This window comes from Mchenga conophoros, linkage group LG14 (assembly GCF_057382185.1).
Source record: "Mchenga conophoros isolate Kocher_MC1m ecotype Shallow Benthic linkage group LG14, M_conophoros_male_GT1.1, whole genome shotgun sequence".
Lineage (NCBI taxonomy): Eukaryota > Metazoa > Chordata > Actinopteri > Cichliformes > Cichlidae > Mchenga > Mchenga conophoros.
Genome location: NC_140539.1, coordinates 24,659,915 through 24,678,167, shown reverse-complemented (window position 1 = coordinate 24,678,167; position 18,253 = coordinate 24,659,915). Strand labels below are relative to the sequence as shown.

Genomic DNA, 18,253 nt, shown 5'->3' with positions numbered 1-18,253 from the left:
ATGCATATACACATACACACCTTTTCAGCTTTGAGTCTTGATTCAGTGCAACTCTACACTTTATTGCAGGCACAAACTCTGACTCACAGCTGCTTTCTTTGTGATTTGATGTGCTAGCCATCACTAACCACTGTTGGATAACAGCACTGGTATTTTCAGTCTATTTTCAGTTAACCTTTGCACCTCTCTCTGTCCCAGAACCAGCTGCACACCTCTAAGTGCTTGCTTTGGGGAATTCTAAGAAATCTGATAAACAAAATTTTCACACCATTAAGCTTGGAAATGGAATCTAAAATTAAACATGCTCATGTGGAAAACCAAGGACATCCTGTGATTGAGTAACTTGTATTCATATTCAGAACCACCCTTAGCAGCAAAGTCATATAGAAAACTATTTCATCACTCTTACACCATTTACAGTTTCTCTGAACATTACACGGTCTTACTGTGGAGAGAATTTTTTGGGATGTCTGCTTGTCGGAAGATTTTGGCATTGTGTTAACACACAAATGAGTGCTCCAGACCAGCAAACTGCCCAAACCTCTGCTTTTATAGTGATGCTCACACTTACTGACGATCAGTTAATCAAATGCAGAAAAACTGTGAATTTTCTTGTGAAAACTTTTTACCTTTTTTTTTCAAAGGACTGTATCTATTATTGAATTTAAAAGCATCATAAGGAATGCAGGATAGGAAATGTGGATGATTTTCTTGAGAGGCCACTAGCATGTTTTGTTGTGGGTAATTGTATACTGTATACATAATAATGCTGTGGCTCCTGTATTTTATGTTGTAGTTGTTAAGTTTTTAATATGTTTTGAGTTTATGACTTCTACCTTGTTCAAGTCTCCCTTGAAAACGTCAGTCTCAGTGGGGCTTTCTGATTAAATTATGGTAAATACACAACTAATATTTTAAGTAATTGTGCAAATGTGTGTCTTGTTTTTGTTTTTTTTGTTTTGGACAGTTATAATTACACTCTTACCACCTCTGTGTACTTGTTTTTTTCAGTACAATTAATTTGCCGAAACAATATAACAAAACAACGACAATAATTAAAATGATGTGTGAACTTCATTATTATTCATAATTTTTTCCATCGCTTTCAATTTTATTCTGAATTATTTTGATCACTAAAACCTTGAAGTGAAACTCTCACATTGTTGAAGCTCTGATGTCTACTTTTATTCATGATTGTGCATAATTGCACAACTAGAAACAATGATGTAACAGTCTGTGTCGAGATAAGGGGACTATAACAATGAACAATGAGCTTCTTCTCAGTTGTTCTTTTCTGGTATATTATAAATGAAATTACTGAGGATTAACATTGAAAGCAGCTGTTATGTGAAGCTCTGTTAACCCTGTTGTAACTCCCTCCACACTTGGAGCCATTAAACTTGCAGCCTTACATCACCCCAACATGTGGTGAACTTGCCTCATACATAAATAATGGTAACATGTCCTAAAACATGAAGCCTGATTGTATTTATGGCCCAGATGTTTTTCTTTTTTCTTACAGGTACACATGTAAAAATAAACAACCCACGTGAAAGACTGTTTGAGAGCATGTAACTGGCAGAGAGGTGAACTATTTTAGCCCACACGGTGAAATTTCTCTGGCTGGCAAATGACCTCACCGGAATAAATAAACGCACCAATGGTCAAACAGCGTGCAGCCACTTTTGTATGTGCAATTAAAAAACGTACAAACAAACACCATCCATGCTCCATTTCAGCACCAGTGTTGTTTCGCCCGCCTCTGCTGATCCCAGCACCTGGAGACACAACTGCACCCCGGAGCTTGTGTGAACCCGGTGAACCGGAACCAATAATGGTGTCAGCACTACTTGGAGAATAGTAGGGGTCTGGGTGTTTCTGAGTTTTAGTGTGTTTGTGGTCGTGTCACCTGTCAGGCTGTCGTAGCACTCGATCTCGGTGCTCTCCACGGCTCTCCTCTGCTCCTCGGTCAGCTTGGCCGCGGCTTGGCTGAGCAGGTTGACCTCGGAGCCCGTAGTGCCGTCCACGACATGAACCCCTTTGAGCTGCAGCAGCGCCCGGTGGTACTTGCCTATCGCTTCCCGGAACTTCTTCTCCTTGTAGCAGCGATGGCCCTCCGCCTTGAACTCGATGGCTTTCTGGATCTTCGAGTCCATCTCCATTTCAGCTGAGCCGGCTCGATACCCCCCTCCTCCGTCTCCTCCGGCGGCCGCTGCCAGGCTCCGACCGCCGGTCTCCGGGTAGCTTTTCAGGCTCTTTATCTGGTGCTGTTTGGCTTCCATGTCTCTCAGTGAAAGCGGCTGGAGCGGGCCATGGTGCTCGGACACGAAGGTGTGCTTTGTTGGGGAGGACCGGAGCAGCGTGCTGTGCATAAAGGATGCAGGACGGAGCGGCGAAGGAGGCAGGGCAGGCGGCGGCACCGGAGACACGACGAGCCGAGGGAAAAATGGGCTTTCAGGCGCGTCTGCCGTGTGCAGCACTTACAGAAAAAAACGAGAAATAACCCGGAGAACGTCAGCAGATACAGAAAAAAGACGCATTACATCACCAGAGCTGGCAGAAACATCCTGAATCTCTCCTAGCGTCGACCACAAACCATCCCTCGCTGCTGGAGCTCTCGCGGAAGGATGCTCGGGTGGATTTGTATGGTAGCAACCTCAGAGGCACGCGCAGCTTCAGCACCACAGATAGCGCACACACGACAGCCCCTACCGCGCAGCATTGTGGGAAAAAAAGAGAAGTCGTGAGGCGTTGCTGCAGTTCGGATTTTACATGGAGAAAAATGGAGAAGAAAGAAAAAAGAGAAAATGTGGAAATATTCAGACATAATCGATTATTTCTTAGTGTGATGTGGCACATTAAAATCAACCATAACAACTGCATGAACCGCAAAGTAGATGCTTTTATCAGTCAGTAATAAACAACAACTTATTTGCATGTTTATTTATTTTAAACACTATTCGGCAAAATATTTAAAAAGATAGCCTTATAAACTATCTACTCTTAGGCCCGAGGCTCGTTCTTCAAGGGTCAATTAATAATACGATTGGAAGTGATCAGTCCTCACAATAAAATCCAGCTTTTACTATAACTATTGTTCCTGTAATCGTTTCAGGACCAAGCGGAGCGCCTGATGACTTCAGCTGATAAGGTTTTCAAGGAGATGGAGACGAACGGCAGGAGGCTGAGGGAGAAAGAGGGAGAGAGCGACCTCAAGGGGACAAAGTGTCAATTACACTTAGTTTGATGTGACGTGTGGTTAATCTAGAAGTCAGCAGTCAGCCTCAGAGGCATGTCTGCAAGAGTAAGTAAAAAAAAAAACCCCACACACCATCTTCTCCACAGAGCAGGAGTAAGCATCCACAGCACACCCTGTAGCGCTCCTCGAACTCCTGCTTATTGGAAAGAAGGGCAGCACCTGAGGCACGACAGCTCTCACGGTTGCCAAACAATCAAGTTTATTACAGTTAACTAAAGATAAAATGAGTGTTCTGTTTGTGTTGTAATAACTGACAAACAATTCACACTTCACTTTTATTAAACCAAGACGCTCACTTTTATGTAGTTTCACTTCACGAGGTACATCTATTCAATGACTCATTAGTACAAATATCTAATCAGTGAATCAGGTAGCAGCAACTCATAGCATTTAGGCATGTAGACATGGTCCAGATGACCTGCTGAAGTTCAAGCTGAGCATCAGAATGAGGAAAAAAGGTCTGACAACAACAACCACGCCACATTCAACTGACTTTGAACGTGGCGTTGTTGCTATCAGAAGTCAGAGGAAAATAGCCAGGCTACTTTTTAGACCAGGAAACATTTCCTAGTCTAAGGAGTTGTAATTTTTGCTGCGACATTCCGACGGTAGAGTGAGAATTTCGATCCTTCCTGCCAGGTATCGATGGTTCAGGCTGCTGCCGGTGTAATGGTGTGGGGGATATTTGTTTTGGCACATTTTGGTCTCCTTAGTACCAACTGAGCATAATTTAATGCTGCAACCTACTTGAGTATTCTAGCTGACCATGTCCATCCCTTTATAACCACAGTGCACCATCTTCTGATGGCTGCTTGTCACATACTGACGGCTCCAGTTAAAGGCAATTTTATTTCAAACATTTTTAACAAGACACGGTGTGCAGTATCCTCCCTGTATCAGTGTCTAAAACATTCATCTGTGTTTTTTCCACAGTGTCACAGCAGATCACACTTTCATTGGCTGCCTGTAAATCTTTACAAGTGGTTAGAAGTTATTTGATTGATAGTCTAAACTACCAGAACGAACAACAATGAAGTAAATAAAAATCAGGAGAGAAAATTGCTGCTAAAGATTTAAAATGAAGAAGTCTAATATTTATCTTGCTCTAATTTTAAATGTTATATGCTCAACTTCACCATTTTTAATATGTAAAATATGTATGTATGGATCAGTGGAAACATCATCGGTTTCCCAAACAGACCAGCAGCTGGCTAATCAGCTTATATTCAGTGAAGTTGAACCCTTTTCTTGCTGTATGTCCTTTTGAGGAGCGGATGCTTACTTTGATGAAAACACCTTCAATAACTGAGACCACATCCTCGGAAACGATGAGCGAAGTGAGATGAGGATGTATGAACTGGTGCTGCGGTAGATCCCCATGTACTAACGAGAAGTGAACGAACAAAACACGGTGTGTTTTCCAGATATTAATTCTTTAAACACAGGGAAAAAAATCCTAAGCATTTTAAAATATTTACAATGTAACGAAGATCTGGCATGAAGTCTGACAGACAAAAACTGTACATCAGGAGTAATGAGCAACACTGGTTTGAGTGGACTACATCGAGCTGGGCCCGATGGCATCGCTGAATTCCTTTTGTAAGGATACGTCATGATACAAGAACGTCCACATAGAAAAATATGTGTGTGTGAAGTCTAACAAATCTATACATTGCATAAAAACAACAGAAATATTCTAGTGAGTCGGCTTTCAAGTAGGTGGTTATAGAAAACGTTCAGTACTACGATAGAAAAGGTGCCTTTAGTTCGAAGGTGTCAACTTCTACTCCACAAAGCACAGAAGAGGAGGAGGAGGTGCATTGCTTTCCAAAGATTCAAGTGTTCATCGAGGTTGTTCTGTTTAATAGTTTGAATTTTTTCCTTTCCCCTCTCACAAGTTCGGGGTCTGAGTTCAGAAGCTTGTTATCGACACTTTTCATACTTTGAAAAGGAGGTAATTCTTAGGTGAAGGTTAGAAGATTAACTTTAACTTATCATCTCCTTACTAGTCTGACTGCTGTCCTGTGTATTCAACTTAAAAATAAAAAAAATAATAAAACAAAACAAAAATCTGTACATTTTACATGTTCAGGCAAATATCAATAAAACACTTACATAATTATTCTTGGAGAAACAACATTATCTACAGCCTCACTATTCATTCAGGGGCATTCAGGGAGTGTAGACAGCAGCAGCATCCTCGTATGGGGTGTGGTGGGGGTAGCGTATGTCAAGCTCATGCTTTAAGCTAACAAATGCAGACCATAAATCCTTAAATAATAGGTTTGGACACTAAACGGTAAACATTTTTCCAATGGCAGCAAGAATAATGAGTTTAATGTAAATGATAATCTTTGTCATTTATCCAAACACAAAAACAAAACAAAAAATATTGCAGCAAGATAAATCCTAAAAGTTGGCAATACAAACTTTAAAAAGAGTGTAAAGAAATAGTATTTTTTGGGTGGTGGTGGGGTGAGTGCGTTAGGTTCTCTTACTGCCCAGTCTCTTGAAAACACTGATAGCTTTAACGTCCATCTGGGCCCCCGCGGACTCTCCTCCCATTCCAGCTCCTCCGGTGCTGCTGCTCACCTTGGAGCTTGCTACAGTCGTCCTCTCCTGGGCTCGGGATCTGGTGCTGGTCACTCTGTTGTCCTGTGTGTCAGCGGGTGTCTGCGACACACTGGTGTTTGAGTGTGTTGCGGGGGGCTTGCCCAGTCTCTGAAGAACACTAAGCTTAGCAGGGGGGAGACCATTCGGGGAAGGTGAGGAGGAGGTGGGTGTATCAGAGGGAGGTAGTTTGAATTTGCCGCCGAGGCGCCGCAGGGTGATGGGGGGCGCTTTTATCGCAGACTCTTTCTTCTGGAGAGAAGGAGGTTTCTTGAGGACGCCAGCATACTGGAGGACAGAGCCTTCTCCATCGCTGTCGTCCTCGTTTTCACCTGCGTTTCCAGCTCTCTGCTCGTCTGCAGCTTCTTCCCCTCTGTCGAGGCGGCTGAACACGCCGGTCGGCTGCAAAAATATGAGCGCTATGAGCTCAGAACTCATCTTTAAGATGCAGAACGCTGTTAATGTACATCGACAGGTCTCACCTTGTTACCGCCTGTTGTCGTATCCGCCTTCGATTCAGCTCCGAGTCTCGCAAACACAGACGTGCGTTTCAAACCTTCATGAAGAGAAGAGCAAATAAGCAAAATAAATATTTTTTTCCAACAAAACTAATCAGCAAAAAAGTAAAGAAGCTCTGCAACATACAGATTACAGTGGAAGAGAGAAGGTGAAGAAATATTTGTCAGTACCACCGCTCTGTAGTTGTTCTTTAAAGTCTGTTAGTTTACCTTTGCTCAGTTTCTGTTATTCTGCCATGAATTTGTATTGAGCGTTGTTATAGTCGGTGTGTGACTTATTCGATTGTGCAAAATGTAGCCTATGTGCTTCTGAATGTTTACACAAAATATTAAAAATTACATGTTGGAAATTTTGACAGTATTCTCCATACATGTAATATGTTGAGAATTTTTGCTTTTATTTTGAAAACTCTAACTAAAGTCACACTGATTAGACTGAAACAAACATTTGATTTGTTTTTTTCTTGCCTACAACAATGTAAATGTAAATTTTAACAGTATCTGTATCTGCCTAGAAAAATATTTTGATCAACTCCTGTTGTTTTAAGTCAGCTAAAAAAAACCTCTTTTACTTTAATTGCTAACATGACAAACCAGTTAAAGCTGGGATAGGCAGTAGACACTGGCAAACATCCCAAGTTAACTTAAGTGGTGTGAAAGGAAACAATAGACTTCTTCTGTTTTCAGACTCTGAAGCCTTTCTTTGAAAGGGCGTTCCTGTTGGCTGTGTGGCCATATCGCTTCAGGTGGTGGAAAGCTTGATTCAGTGGTGGTAAATCCCACAGGAAGCATTTGCAACAACTGTAAACGCCGCAAAGTAACTGAACCAGACAAAAAAGCTGCCTCAAAAAAGGCATTGAAACGTGTGCCAACACTGACCTGGTCTTGTCACAGAAAGGAGTTACACCCAATTGCTAATAATTACTCTATCTGGAGTACACCATTCTTCTAAGCTGCAAACTTGATTTTCCGGTGAGTTCAATGGGCTGCGGTGGTTTGTTAGATTGTGTCGGTACATTTATCATGAAAGCATGATTTTCACTGCAGCTTTTACAGGTATAAAAGTGACATTTCCTTCATAAATTTAGAGAAAATGTCTTGAAGCTGAATGACTGATCTGTAACACAATCCAAATGCAAGCTCATGCCAGGGAGGAAAAATCAGAAGAGCAAAAAGAAGTAAAATTTGGTTAATGTGAGACAAACGGGGGGAAAAAAAGAAGTGTGAGGGGGAATTTTATTGGCAGAATGAGCAGGATTAGTAAAAACAAGGGCAAACGATGAGGGTCAAACAGACTCTGATCATCAGCACCTGATCAATAGTTGTAATTTTTAGGAGGGAGACTCATTAGAGCTTCAGGTTTGATTAGTTGTTGTGAGTAACGCGTTAGTTAGGCGAGCTGTTGGTGAGGCCACCTCATCAGGCCTACCTTTCTTGGCCTGCTGGGCCAGGATTCGGCGTGTGCGAGGAGTGGTGCCCTTGGGCATGTTGATGATGTACTTGCCTTCCATCTCAGCTGTTACGCGGCGACGCTTCACTACAGGCAGACCGTTCCCCTCGTCAGCTGGTTGGCGTATAACTGACAACAAATTGTGGAGCACATAAGGAACAAACATGAGTAAAAAGAGGGCTTTCCTGGCTTCAGGGAAACAGGAAACAGGGGACGGATGGGGTGAAACACAAACATACGTTTATTTAATCTACCTGCTTTGTTACTCTTGTTTGCTTGCGTGTTGGACACTGTGACGGAGAGGCGGTTGTCAGGCCGGCGGGCTGGCGTGGCTGGTGGAGAGTCATGGCTCAAAGCATTGGCTATCATGCGTGTCGCAGCTGAGGAACAAAATAAAAGATTGTTACAATCTTACTTCTTAAGTCTATACGCTTTATTTTGTACCAAAGAGGTGAAAGACGGATGGGATTCACACTTTCACAAAACAAGAGTAACCAGAAAAATGTTCAGAGGGAGATGAATACTAATTTAAGAAAATCTTAATAAATGAGGCGCCGCGTATGGATGCCCTGGTGCTTCAGTGCGTTACTTCAGTGCGTTACTTCTGTTTTGTTTTTGTGCATAACTTCTGTGTCTGGGCACTCCTCTGGATATTCTTACACCAGAGAAGAGCTTCTTAACTACAGGACTACAACACCTGTGGATTTACTTCCAATATTTGTCGCATCTGCGGCAGATTTACTGCAGACTCTGATCAGGAAAGTGAGACGCTGAAAGAGAGGAAAGCGAGCCGGCGCACTCGTGCGTCTGAGGAGACGTGGACTGCGAACTGCTCTTCCTGGGATCTTCCTTTCCAATGTACGCTCACTCAGCAATAAGATAGACGAGCTGGCCCTGATGAGAAGCATGAACAGAGACTTTGCCTCCTCCTGTGTCTTATGTTTTACGGAGTCGTGGCTCTGCGAGGACATCCCGGACTGCGCGCTCAAGCTGGAGGGCTTTCATCTGCTGCGCGCGGACCGGCAGGCCTCTCTCTCTGGTAAGACCAAAGGTGGAGGTGTCTGCTTCTACATTAATAGTGGCTGGTGCACAGATGTAACAGTGATTGCTCAGCACTGCTCTTCCTCTCTGGAATACCTTTTTATTCACTGCAAACCGTTTTATTCTCCGCGGGAGTTTGCTTCATTCATCCTGGCCGCTGTTTACATCCCGCCAGATGCAGATGTGCAGGCAGCTCAGTGCGCACTCGCGGAGCAGATACTGCACATGGAGCGGACATTCCCGGACTCTCTCATCATTGCTCTTGGGGACTTTAACAAAGCCAATCTGAGCCATGAGCTTCCCAAATACAAGCAGTATATTAAATGCCCGACCAGAGAGGAGAGGACATTAGACCACTGTTACAGCACGATCAGCGGGGCCTATCGTGCGGTGCCCCGCGCTTCACTCGGACTTTCTGACCACGTCATGATCCACCTAATCCCCGCGTACAGACAGAGGCTGAAGCTCTCCAAACCTGTCGTGAGGACTAAAAAACTGTGGAGCAACGAGGCTGTGGAGGAGCTTCGCACGTGTTTGGAGTCTACAGACTGGGACACAATGAAGGCTGCTTCTAACAGCTTGGACGAGTTTACGGACACTGTCACCTCCTATATCCACTTCTGTGAGGACAGCATTGTGCCATCACGCACCAGGGTGAGTTATAACAATGACAAACCCTGGTTTACTCCTAAACTCAAAAAGCTGTGGCTGGAAAAGAGAAAGGCGTTCAGAAGCGGAGACAAGGACTGCTACAGAGAGGCCAAGTACAGGTTCACTAAAGAAGTGGACGTTGCTAAACATCAGCACTCTGAGAAGATGCAGCAGCAGATCTCAGAGAATGACTCGGCCTCTGTGTGGCTACAAGCCTAAAACCCCCCACTCCACTGATGACTTGCTCTTAGCCAACACCCTCAACGACTTCTACTGCCGTTTTGACGAGCCATCAGGCAGCCTTCACACCTCCAACGGCCCCAACAATAGAGACACTTTGGACACTCATTCCCCCACCTCTCCCCCCTCCATAGAGCCATCACCACCTTCAAACTGTTCACCTGCAACAACCCCCTCCTCACTCCACACAAAAGAGGATTTCACACCACCTCCTCCCACCACAACTCTTCATATTCATGAAGCAGGTGTGAGGAAGCAGTTTAAGAGTGAATGTTCGGAAAGCTCCTGGCCCAGACGGTGTGTCTCCTGCCACCCTCAGACACTGTGCAAACGAGCTGGCCCCAGTGTTTTCTGGCATTTTCAACTCCTCACTGCAGGCATGTCATGTGCCTGCCTGCTTCAAGTCCTCTACCATAATCCCTGTCCCCAAGAAACCTAGGATCACTGGACTAAATGACTACAGACCCGTGGCTCTGACATCTGTGGTCATGAAGTCTTTTGAGCGCCTGGTTCTCTCCTATCTCAAGACCCTCACGGCCCCCCTCCTGGACCCCCTGCAGTTTGCATACAGAGCCAACAGGTCTGTAGACGACGCCATCAACATGGCCCTACACTTCATCCTGCAGCATCTGGACTCCCCAGGAACCTACGCCAGGATCCTGTTTGTGGACTTCAGCTCTGCCTTCAACACCATCCTTCCAGACCATCTCCGAGGCAAGCTTTCCCAGATGAATGTGCCTGATCCCATCTGCCGGTGGATCACTGACTTCCTGACCGACAGGAAGCAGCATGTGAGGCTGGGAAAGAATGTCTCGGACTCCCGGACCATCAGCACCGGCTCGCCTCAGGGCTGTGTTCTTTCTCCTCTGCTCTTCTCCCTGTATACTAACTGCTGCACCTCCACCCACCAGTCTGTCAAGCTAATCAAGTTTGCAGATGACACCACCGTTATTGGACTCATCTCGGACGGGGATGAGTCTGCCTACAGGAGGGAGGTTGAACGTCTGGTGTCCTGGTGCAGCCACAACAACCTGGTGCTGAATGCCCAGAAGACAGTGGAGATTATTGTGGACTTCAGGAAGCACACAGCTCCACTCCCCCCCATCATCCTGACTGACACCCCCATCACCTCTGTGGACTCATTCCGCTTCCTGGGTACCACCATCACCCAGGACCTGAAGTGGGAGCCCACCATCACCTCCGTCATCAAGAAAGCCCAGCAGAGGATGTACTTCCTGAGGCAGCTGAAGAAATTCAACCTGCCAACACGGACGATGATGCAATTCTACACTGCAATCATCGAGTCCATCCTCACCTCCTCCATCACCGTGTGGTACGCTGGAGCCACTATCAGGGACAAACAGAGACTGCAGCGTGTTGTGCGCTCTGCTGAGAAGGTGATTGGCTGCAGACTCCCATCTCTGCAGGACCTGTACACCTCCAGGACACTGCGGCGTGCAGCTCGGATCACAGCTGACCCTTCTCACCCTGGACACAGTCTGTTTGACCTGCTCCCCTCAGGCAGGAGGCGCCGGTCCATTCGCACCAGAACCTCTCGCCATAAGAACAGTTTCTTCCCCTCTGCTGTTGGACTCATGAACAATAACCGTATAACTGTTCCCACCACTAACACATGACCCTACGCTGTGTTCACAGCATCATTCCATGTTTGGCACTGAACACCACCTGCACTCATGTATATACCTATCTACTTACCTATAAGAATAATTCTTATTCTTTTATTTATTTATTTATTTTTCATGTCTGTTTAAGCGTAATTTATGACAGTATGTTTGCACTGAAGCACCGCAGCAATTTCCTAATGTTGTAAACCTGCTCAACATTTGGCAATAAAACCCTTTCTGATTCTGGAAGAATTAAGGAAAAGAAAAGACTTTTGGCCCTGGACCGAAAGCTAAAGTTAAAGCAACCCTAAGATAAGGTTATTTTGGGGACTTTTTGGGCCAATAAAAGTCTGCTCTCCTCTCTTGGTGAATCCAAAAATAACATGTTGAACACTACAAAGCCATTTTTGGCTGTTCCCTTTTTCACAAGGGGTCGCTGCAGCAGGCAGCTCCACATGTTTGATTTGGCAGTGTTTTTAAACTGGTTGCCATTCTGAAGCAACCCCAAAGGAATGTGCGTCTCCTCCTGAGGTCGAACTCCGGATCTTTCACTCGTTAGGTCATCTTTTCCTTAACGTAAACAGCTTCAACCGCCTGATTACATTTGCTTCTTCAGTTCTGAATCATGGCAGGTGAAATGATTATGCACATAGATGTGTGCGTAATTCCCGCTGACATACCACATTACAGTGGAATAGATGATTCATAATGCCTCTGGCCTGGCTCATTAATGGGTCAAACAGCTGGGTCACTGTCTGACCTCCGTAGTGACTTGAGTGATTTCGATACAACCAGAACTTACTGCTGGAAAATTTTGCTCACCGCTGAACAAATGTCGGCCATTTAACTCCAGTTAGAACAAAAACTCAAAGAAAATCTGAACACTTCTAATAAAGTCTATGAAGGTTCTCAGTCATCCAAATCAAATCAAATCAAATCACTTTTTATTGTCACATCACATGTGCAGGCACACTGGCACAGCACATGCGAGTGAAATTCTTGTGTGCGAGCCCCACAAGCAACAGAGATGTGCAAACACAACAACACAAACGAGCAAAATACAAGAATGGCCAACCTGAAACTAATAAATATATGTACAATATATAATAGTGTATGCATTTCTGGATGTGTATACTAAATATTTTCCTACGTGTGTGTGTGTGTGTGTGTGTGTGTGGTCATCGTAGTCAAAGGAGCTTGCAAAGAAAAGCGTCTGGACTTCTTTAAGTTACTTGAAGATGTTTCACCTCTCATCCGAGAAGCTTCTTCAGTTCTAAGGTCAAATGGTGGAGAGTCCCAGATATAAACCTAGTGGGAGTTTCCCCCCACAGAGGGACAAAAGGACCCCCTGATGATCCTCTAATCGCCTGAGCCAAGGTGTGAAACTGGGTGTGGGTCCCAATCAGCCAGAGTTTCGGGTGAGTTCATTGTGAAACCTGGCCCCACCTTATCATGCGAATTCCTGAGGTCAGATGGCCCAGGATGTGAGTGGGCGTTAAGGCGTCTGGGAAGGGATCTCAAAACTGGATTATAGATGGCAGAGAGTTGGTGTCGTAAACCCCCGCCTCTGTTCAAAGATGGTCGCTCACAGTGGACATAGATGGCTTCTTTCACTCCTCTTTCAAACCATCTGTCCTCTCTGTTCAAAATGTGAACATTGGCATCCTCGAAAGAGTGACCCTTGTCCTTAAGATGCAGATGGACTGCTGAGTCTTGTCCTGTGGAGGTGGCTCTTCTATGTTGTGCCATGCGCTTGTGAAGTGGCTGTTTGGTCTCTCCAATGTAGAGGTCTGGGCATTCCTCGCTGCACTGTACAGCATACACCACATTGTTAAGTTTGTGTTTTGGCGTTTTGTCTTTCGGGTGAACCAGTTTTTGTCTGAGCGTGTTGCTGGGTCTGAAATGCACTGGGATGTCATGCTTGGAGAAAACTCTCCTGAGTTTCTCTGATACACCGGCTACATAGGGGATGACAATGTTGTTGTGTCTGTCCTTCTTATCCTCCCTCGCTGGTGTCTGGTCTTCTTTTCTGTGCCTCTTTGCTGACTTTATGAATGCCCAATTAGGATAGCCGCATGTTTTGAGTGCTTCCATTATCCTTTCCCACCATTTGACCTTAGAACTGAAGAAGCTTCTCGGATGAGAGGTGAAACATCTTCAAGCAACTTAAAGAAGTCCAGACGCTTTTCTTTGAAGCTCTTTTGACTTCTAATAAAGGCTCATACTTTACAAAATAAATTAACATGTCATTACTTACGGGTGTTGGCAGTTCTTCTGAGCTCAGCTTGAACACTGGTCTGTCCTGATGAGATGGCCTCAGTTGCCATTTTGCACATGTCCTTAGAAAACAGAGCAGGAAAACAAAGTGTTGAGTGAAATCTGCACCTAATGCTGCAATTTTAAAATAAACCCTAGCGCTAGCATATAGGCGTGGCTATTTTAAATCAGTACACGATTATATTGTCTGTAGACTTCTGGACAAACACAATTGTTAACAGTGAATAATTTTCAGCTTTTCATAACATTAAAAGATCAAGTCTGGCTCACCTGCCTGTAGACCTGCTTGGCATGTTTAAGAATGGCAATGATGTCCCCAATTACAGTAATGCCGAGGTCCATCATGATGTCTTTACTGAGGTCCATTAACATGTTCTTCTGAATTCTGCCGAGGATTAAACAATCAGGACAAACAATGAGAGCATTAATAAAGTGCACATGATCACAGCATGAATGTGTTCACGAGGCCAAAATGTCTTTACCTGTTGTCTACGAAGGAAACAGCATATGTGACAGCCAGACCAGCTGGGATCCCTGCATCCTTAAAAAACTGAATCCACTCTGAGGTGGCTTAAAAGAAAAATGGAAAGGTTGAAACATTAACCACCAAACAACTTAAGCAGAATCAAACACGGGTCTTTATAAATAAACAATGCCACAACTACAGTTGCAAGTAATGAGTTCTTTACTTGTTGATTTTTTTAAAGTCTACAGTGTCACTGCTCCAGTTTTCTTTTGTTAAGAACAGAAAAATTGGGAACCAAAAGACAACAGCAATAACCAAAACTCCTGGCCAAGTTGCCCACGAATTCCACAGGCTGTGATCACACTAAGTGTAATGTGGGACTGTTCAAAGTAATACTATAGTGTAACAAGACGCCAGCGGGAGACATAAACCATCAGAGACAGCAGCATACTGATGTCTAATACATGCTGACCGTGACCAGCTGGAGGTTATTTATAACCCCACATTTGAACAGTCCTGTGGCTGCAGGAGCAGATAAACTGTGAAGGAAGCACAACAGCTGCCACAACAATGGCTATACCCGACGTGAAACTCGGCCACGCGGAGACACGGACGGCGAATAAACTGGCATAGCACTTAGAAGCAAATCAGAGATAGACTATTTAAAAATCATTTAGTTTTAACAGATTGAGGACAAAGCGGAGTGGTAGATGACCCGGAGCTGGTAGGCTAACGTTAGCATTAGCGGCGAGACAAGTTGGACGATTCAGAGGTTAAACTGGCCACTAATCTAGGACACAGTTCCCCCTTACGATTGTTTTCCCACTAAAGATTAAATCACACATTTCAGAGAGCGACACAAAACTCAGTAACACGGTTGTTTGTCCTAGCACTCTGTGTTAGCATTGTGTGAGCGGCTCCAGTAGCCGCGAATAAAAGCTGTTCCGCGGGGATCGCTGTGAACCCAAACGCTCGTAAACATTAAAGACGAGGTGCCAGTGTTAATATCTGACGAAGTACTGCTGAAATAATTTAAATCAACCATTTGTTAACACCGGCTAGCCGGGCCTTTGTGCTCTCACCTGTTGTCACGGACGCCATGTTCACGACTGTGTGGTGACGTCAACCGCATGCAGAAAGGTCCCCAACTTCCGGCGGATCCGGAAACATTTCGGTCGGAAAGTTTTCAGTCTGGGACGCTAGAGAGCGACGAAGACCGGAAAATCACACAAATCACTGCCAACATCAGGTGATGTTTGCTTTAATTATTTATAGGAAAATCAAAAATGCATGAATTAAGAAAAATAATCAAACCTAGAGTTTTACTTGAGCATGCTACATGACATTGCTGTTTTTATGTTGCATTGCTGTGAAAAAGTATGTGCCCCCTTCCTGAGTTATTTTTTATTTGTATATTTTCTGACTTACATATTTTAGATCATCAAACAAATTCTAACATTAGCCAAAGACGTAAATGGTTGTCTTTCTCTCTGTTAGCCTGTGTCATTCCCCATAAACCACATTTCTGGAAAGCTGAGTCAGCCACACCCAGCCAGGATTTCTTCCAGACTGGTTGAATCAAGAAATCACTTAAAAGAATCTTTTTCACTGTCTGACAAAGTGAAGAAGGATAAATGATCTCAGAAAGCAACACGTCATGCCACACTCAAAAAAGCCTCAAGAACGTCTTTGACATCTATCTGTCTGGAAAAAGTTACCAAGTGGTGAAACTTCACAGAACTGCCCAGCCTACTAAAACCACTGCATGAGTGCATCAACACATCCAGGTGATCACAAAAGACCCAGAATAACATCTAAAGTACTGCAGGCATCACTTGAATCAGTTAATGTCAGAGTTCATGATTCAACAATGAGAAAGAGACTGGGTAATAAAAGGGCATCCATGGGAGAGTTATAGGGAGAAAACCACTGCTGAATAAGGCTCATTGCGTCTTTGACAAAAAATATCTGGATGATCTCCAAGACTTTTGGCAAAATATTTTGTAGCGTGATGAGACAAAGGGAGAATTACTTGGAAGGTTTGAGTCCCATTACATATAGATATACATACTTAGGTTATTTAGCAAAACACCAGCAAATCCACCTCTGAATGGCTCAAAAATAATGAAATGAAGGTTTTGGAATAGCCTTGTCAAAGTCTGGGCTTAAATCCTATTGAGAAGCTTTTGCATGACCTTGAACAAGGCTGTGTATGCTTGAAAACCCTCAATTTTGGCTGATTTAAAACACTTCTCCAAAGAAGGGTGAGACAAAACTCCTCCACAGTGATGTGAATGATTCATTGCAGTTATCACAAATGCTCCATTGCAGTTCTTGCTGTCGAGGGGTGGCACAACACAATAAAGGTTTAGGGTGTAGTTATTTTTTCACACAGGTTCAGGTAGGTTTGAATAGTTTTTCCATTGATGAATTTAATAATTTAGTCATAAATAATGTAAACTGCATTTTGTATTTAACTGGGTTACTTTTTTTTCTTTTTTTGAATGATGTGAAAAAAAACCACACATCATTGTTTGAACTGCTCCAGGCCACTGCTGATTGTTCATATGCAATAATGACACTCATATAACCTAACCTTTGCTGATTGGTTTGGATAAGTCCATGCCTTTCTACAGCCTCACAGTGGAGCCCAGTTTTGATGTCCATTCAGGTAACCAAAACCTGATTCTTTGTTCAGTGAATGACTATAAATGACAGCCAGTGACCGTCACTTTAAGTTTGAGGGCTGTCGCTATTTGAATTTTACTACTTACGTACGTTTGAAAATAAGCATTTTTTTTTTTTAGCAGATATGGAGCAACAGGCCTCACCTGCAGCAGCAGAAGCAAAAATACATCCGGAGTGAAGTCTCTGACCACTTGATGGAGATAAGTATTCACTTTCTGTTTATCAGTGCTTTGTCTTCATCCTTCTAATTTCAAAAATGAAACATGAAGTGCCCTCACCCAAACAAAAAAATAATTAAAAAAAGCCAAAAGGCACTATAAAGCTCTGCACAGCTCAGATAAGTAACATAGACATTTTACACACAGTTAATATACAGATTAATGAAAAACATTAATAAATAAGCATTTTTATAAGTCTTTTTTTATAATCAATTTATTATACTCTTACAAGTCACTGGGTATGAGGAAAACCACAAGTTAAAAGTCGTGGGGTTGTTTTAAATTCTGATTTGAGCTTTAAACCTCACATTAATTCCATCAGTAAGACATCTCAGGAATACATCCAAGATAAAACCCTTCCTGATATACTCTGACTCTAAAAACCTTGTTCTTGTATTCATGTCCAGTGGAACTGCTGTGCTCTTTTTTTCTGGACATCCCAAAAAGATTATCCAAAACTCTCCTGCAACGTTATTAACTAAAGGAAAAAAAAATAACTGGGAGCAGATCAGTCCAGTTTTAGCAGAGCTACACTGGCTTCCAGTATCTCACAGCACATCTCATTGACTTTTGACTGACTCTTACATATATGTATATAAAATCCTAAATGATCTTGGACCTTCTTATATGTCTGAAAGTTGGCTACTCTGTCCCTACTCACTCTTCAACCCTTTAATCCCAAATTGCTGGCAATTTAATCCTCCTCACAGAGAAGAACCCCTTTGAACCTCTATATGTGAGACTGGGATGTACAAATAAACTGAATTTTGAGACTTGCCAGTGACCCTTTTGCATATTGCATTTCATAAATACATTGTACTCTTCTATCTGCATATTTCTGTAAATTACAGGAATTTAAACACAGAGTAAACCAAGCGTTACAACATGTTATTTCATTAATGTAAGCAAAATGTTATCTGGTTGGAGCTTGTTAAATGTAAGGATTTTTTGTGACAGTAGACATCAGATTGGTTTAACATAACAAGATAGTACAGCATATAATACTTAATGTCCAAAGAACTGTGATGGATATTTTTTTATTAATATTATTATTATTATTATTTTTACATTTTGTGGAATGTATGAAAATAATCATCAGGATAAAATATAAAGAAAAGAAACTGCAGTTCAGAAAAATGATAGATACATGCACTTTTCAGGTTCTTGCTCAACTTCTGCAGTCTCGACTCAAGTAAATCTTTTAAGGAGC

At 43.2% G+C, this 18,253-nt stretch overlaps 2 protein-coding genes across 3 annotated transcripts in view; both read right to left on the bottom strand.

The window, feature by feature from the left end:
- Positions 1–2,828, bottom strand: part of ttc9b (tetratricopeptide repeat domain 9B) — a 47,318-nt gene extending 44,490 nt beyond the window's left edge. The window contains exon 1 of the mRNA XM_085243555.1: positions 1,910–2,828. Within this exon, the coding sequence (XP_085099681.1) occupies positions 1,910–2,372 (463 nt within the window). The 5' untranslated portion in view covers positions 2,373–2,828. The remainder of the gene's footprint in view (positions 1–1,909) is intronic.
- Positions 2,829–3,520: 692 nt separating this feature from the next.
- On the bottom strand, positions 3,521–15,290 carry lg14h19orf47 (linkage group 14 C19orf47 homolog). Of its 2 annotated transcripts, none has more exons than XM_085243553.1 (8): positions 15,220–15,290; positions 14,154–14,241; positions 13,942–14,056; positions 13,652–13,733; positions 8,092–8,217; positions 7,817–7,966; positions 6,352–6,425; positions 3,521–6,271 (listed from the first exon to the last, which is right to left on the bottom strand). In XM_085243553.1, exons 1-8 carry the CDS (start codon positions 15,236–15,238, stop codon positions 5,744–5,746), a joined length of 1,182 nt encoding a protein of 393 aa, XP_085099679.1. In that variant the 5' UTR covers positions 15,239–15,290; the 3' UTR covers positions 3,521–5,743. The 2 variants fall into 2 exon arrangements, with proteins under 2 accessions (XP_085099679.1, XP_085099680.1); XM_085243554.1 differs by having other exon boundaries at positions 7,892–7,966.
- Between the last annotated feature and the right edge of the window lie 2,963 nt (positions 15,291–18,253).

Bases quoted from the DNA above. Each gene is read 5' to 3' on its own strand.
- lg14h19orf47 (XM_085243553.1), bottom strand. The intron at 7,967-8,091 runs GTAGATTAAATA...ATTTGTTGTCAG, and splicing joins AAACAAGAGTAACAAAGCAG to TTATACGCCAACCAGCTGAC. The intron at 6,272-6,351 runs GTGAGACCTGTC...ATATTTTTGCAG, and splicing joins CGACAACAGGCGGTAACAAG to CCGACCGGCGTGTTCAGCCG.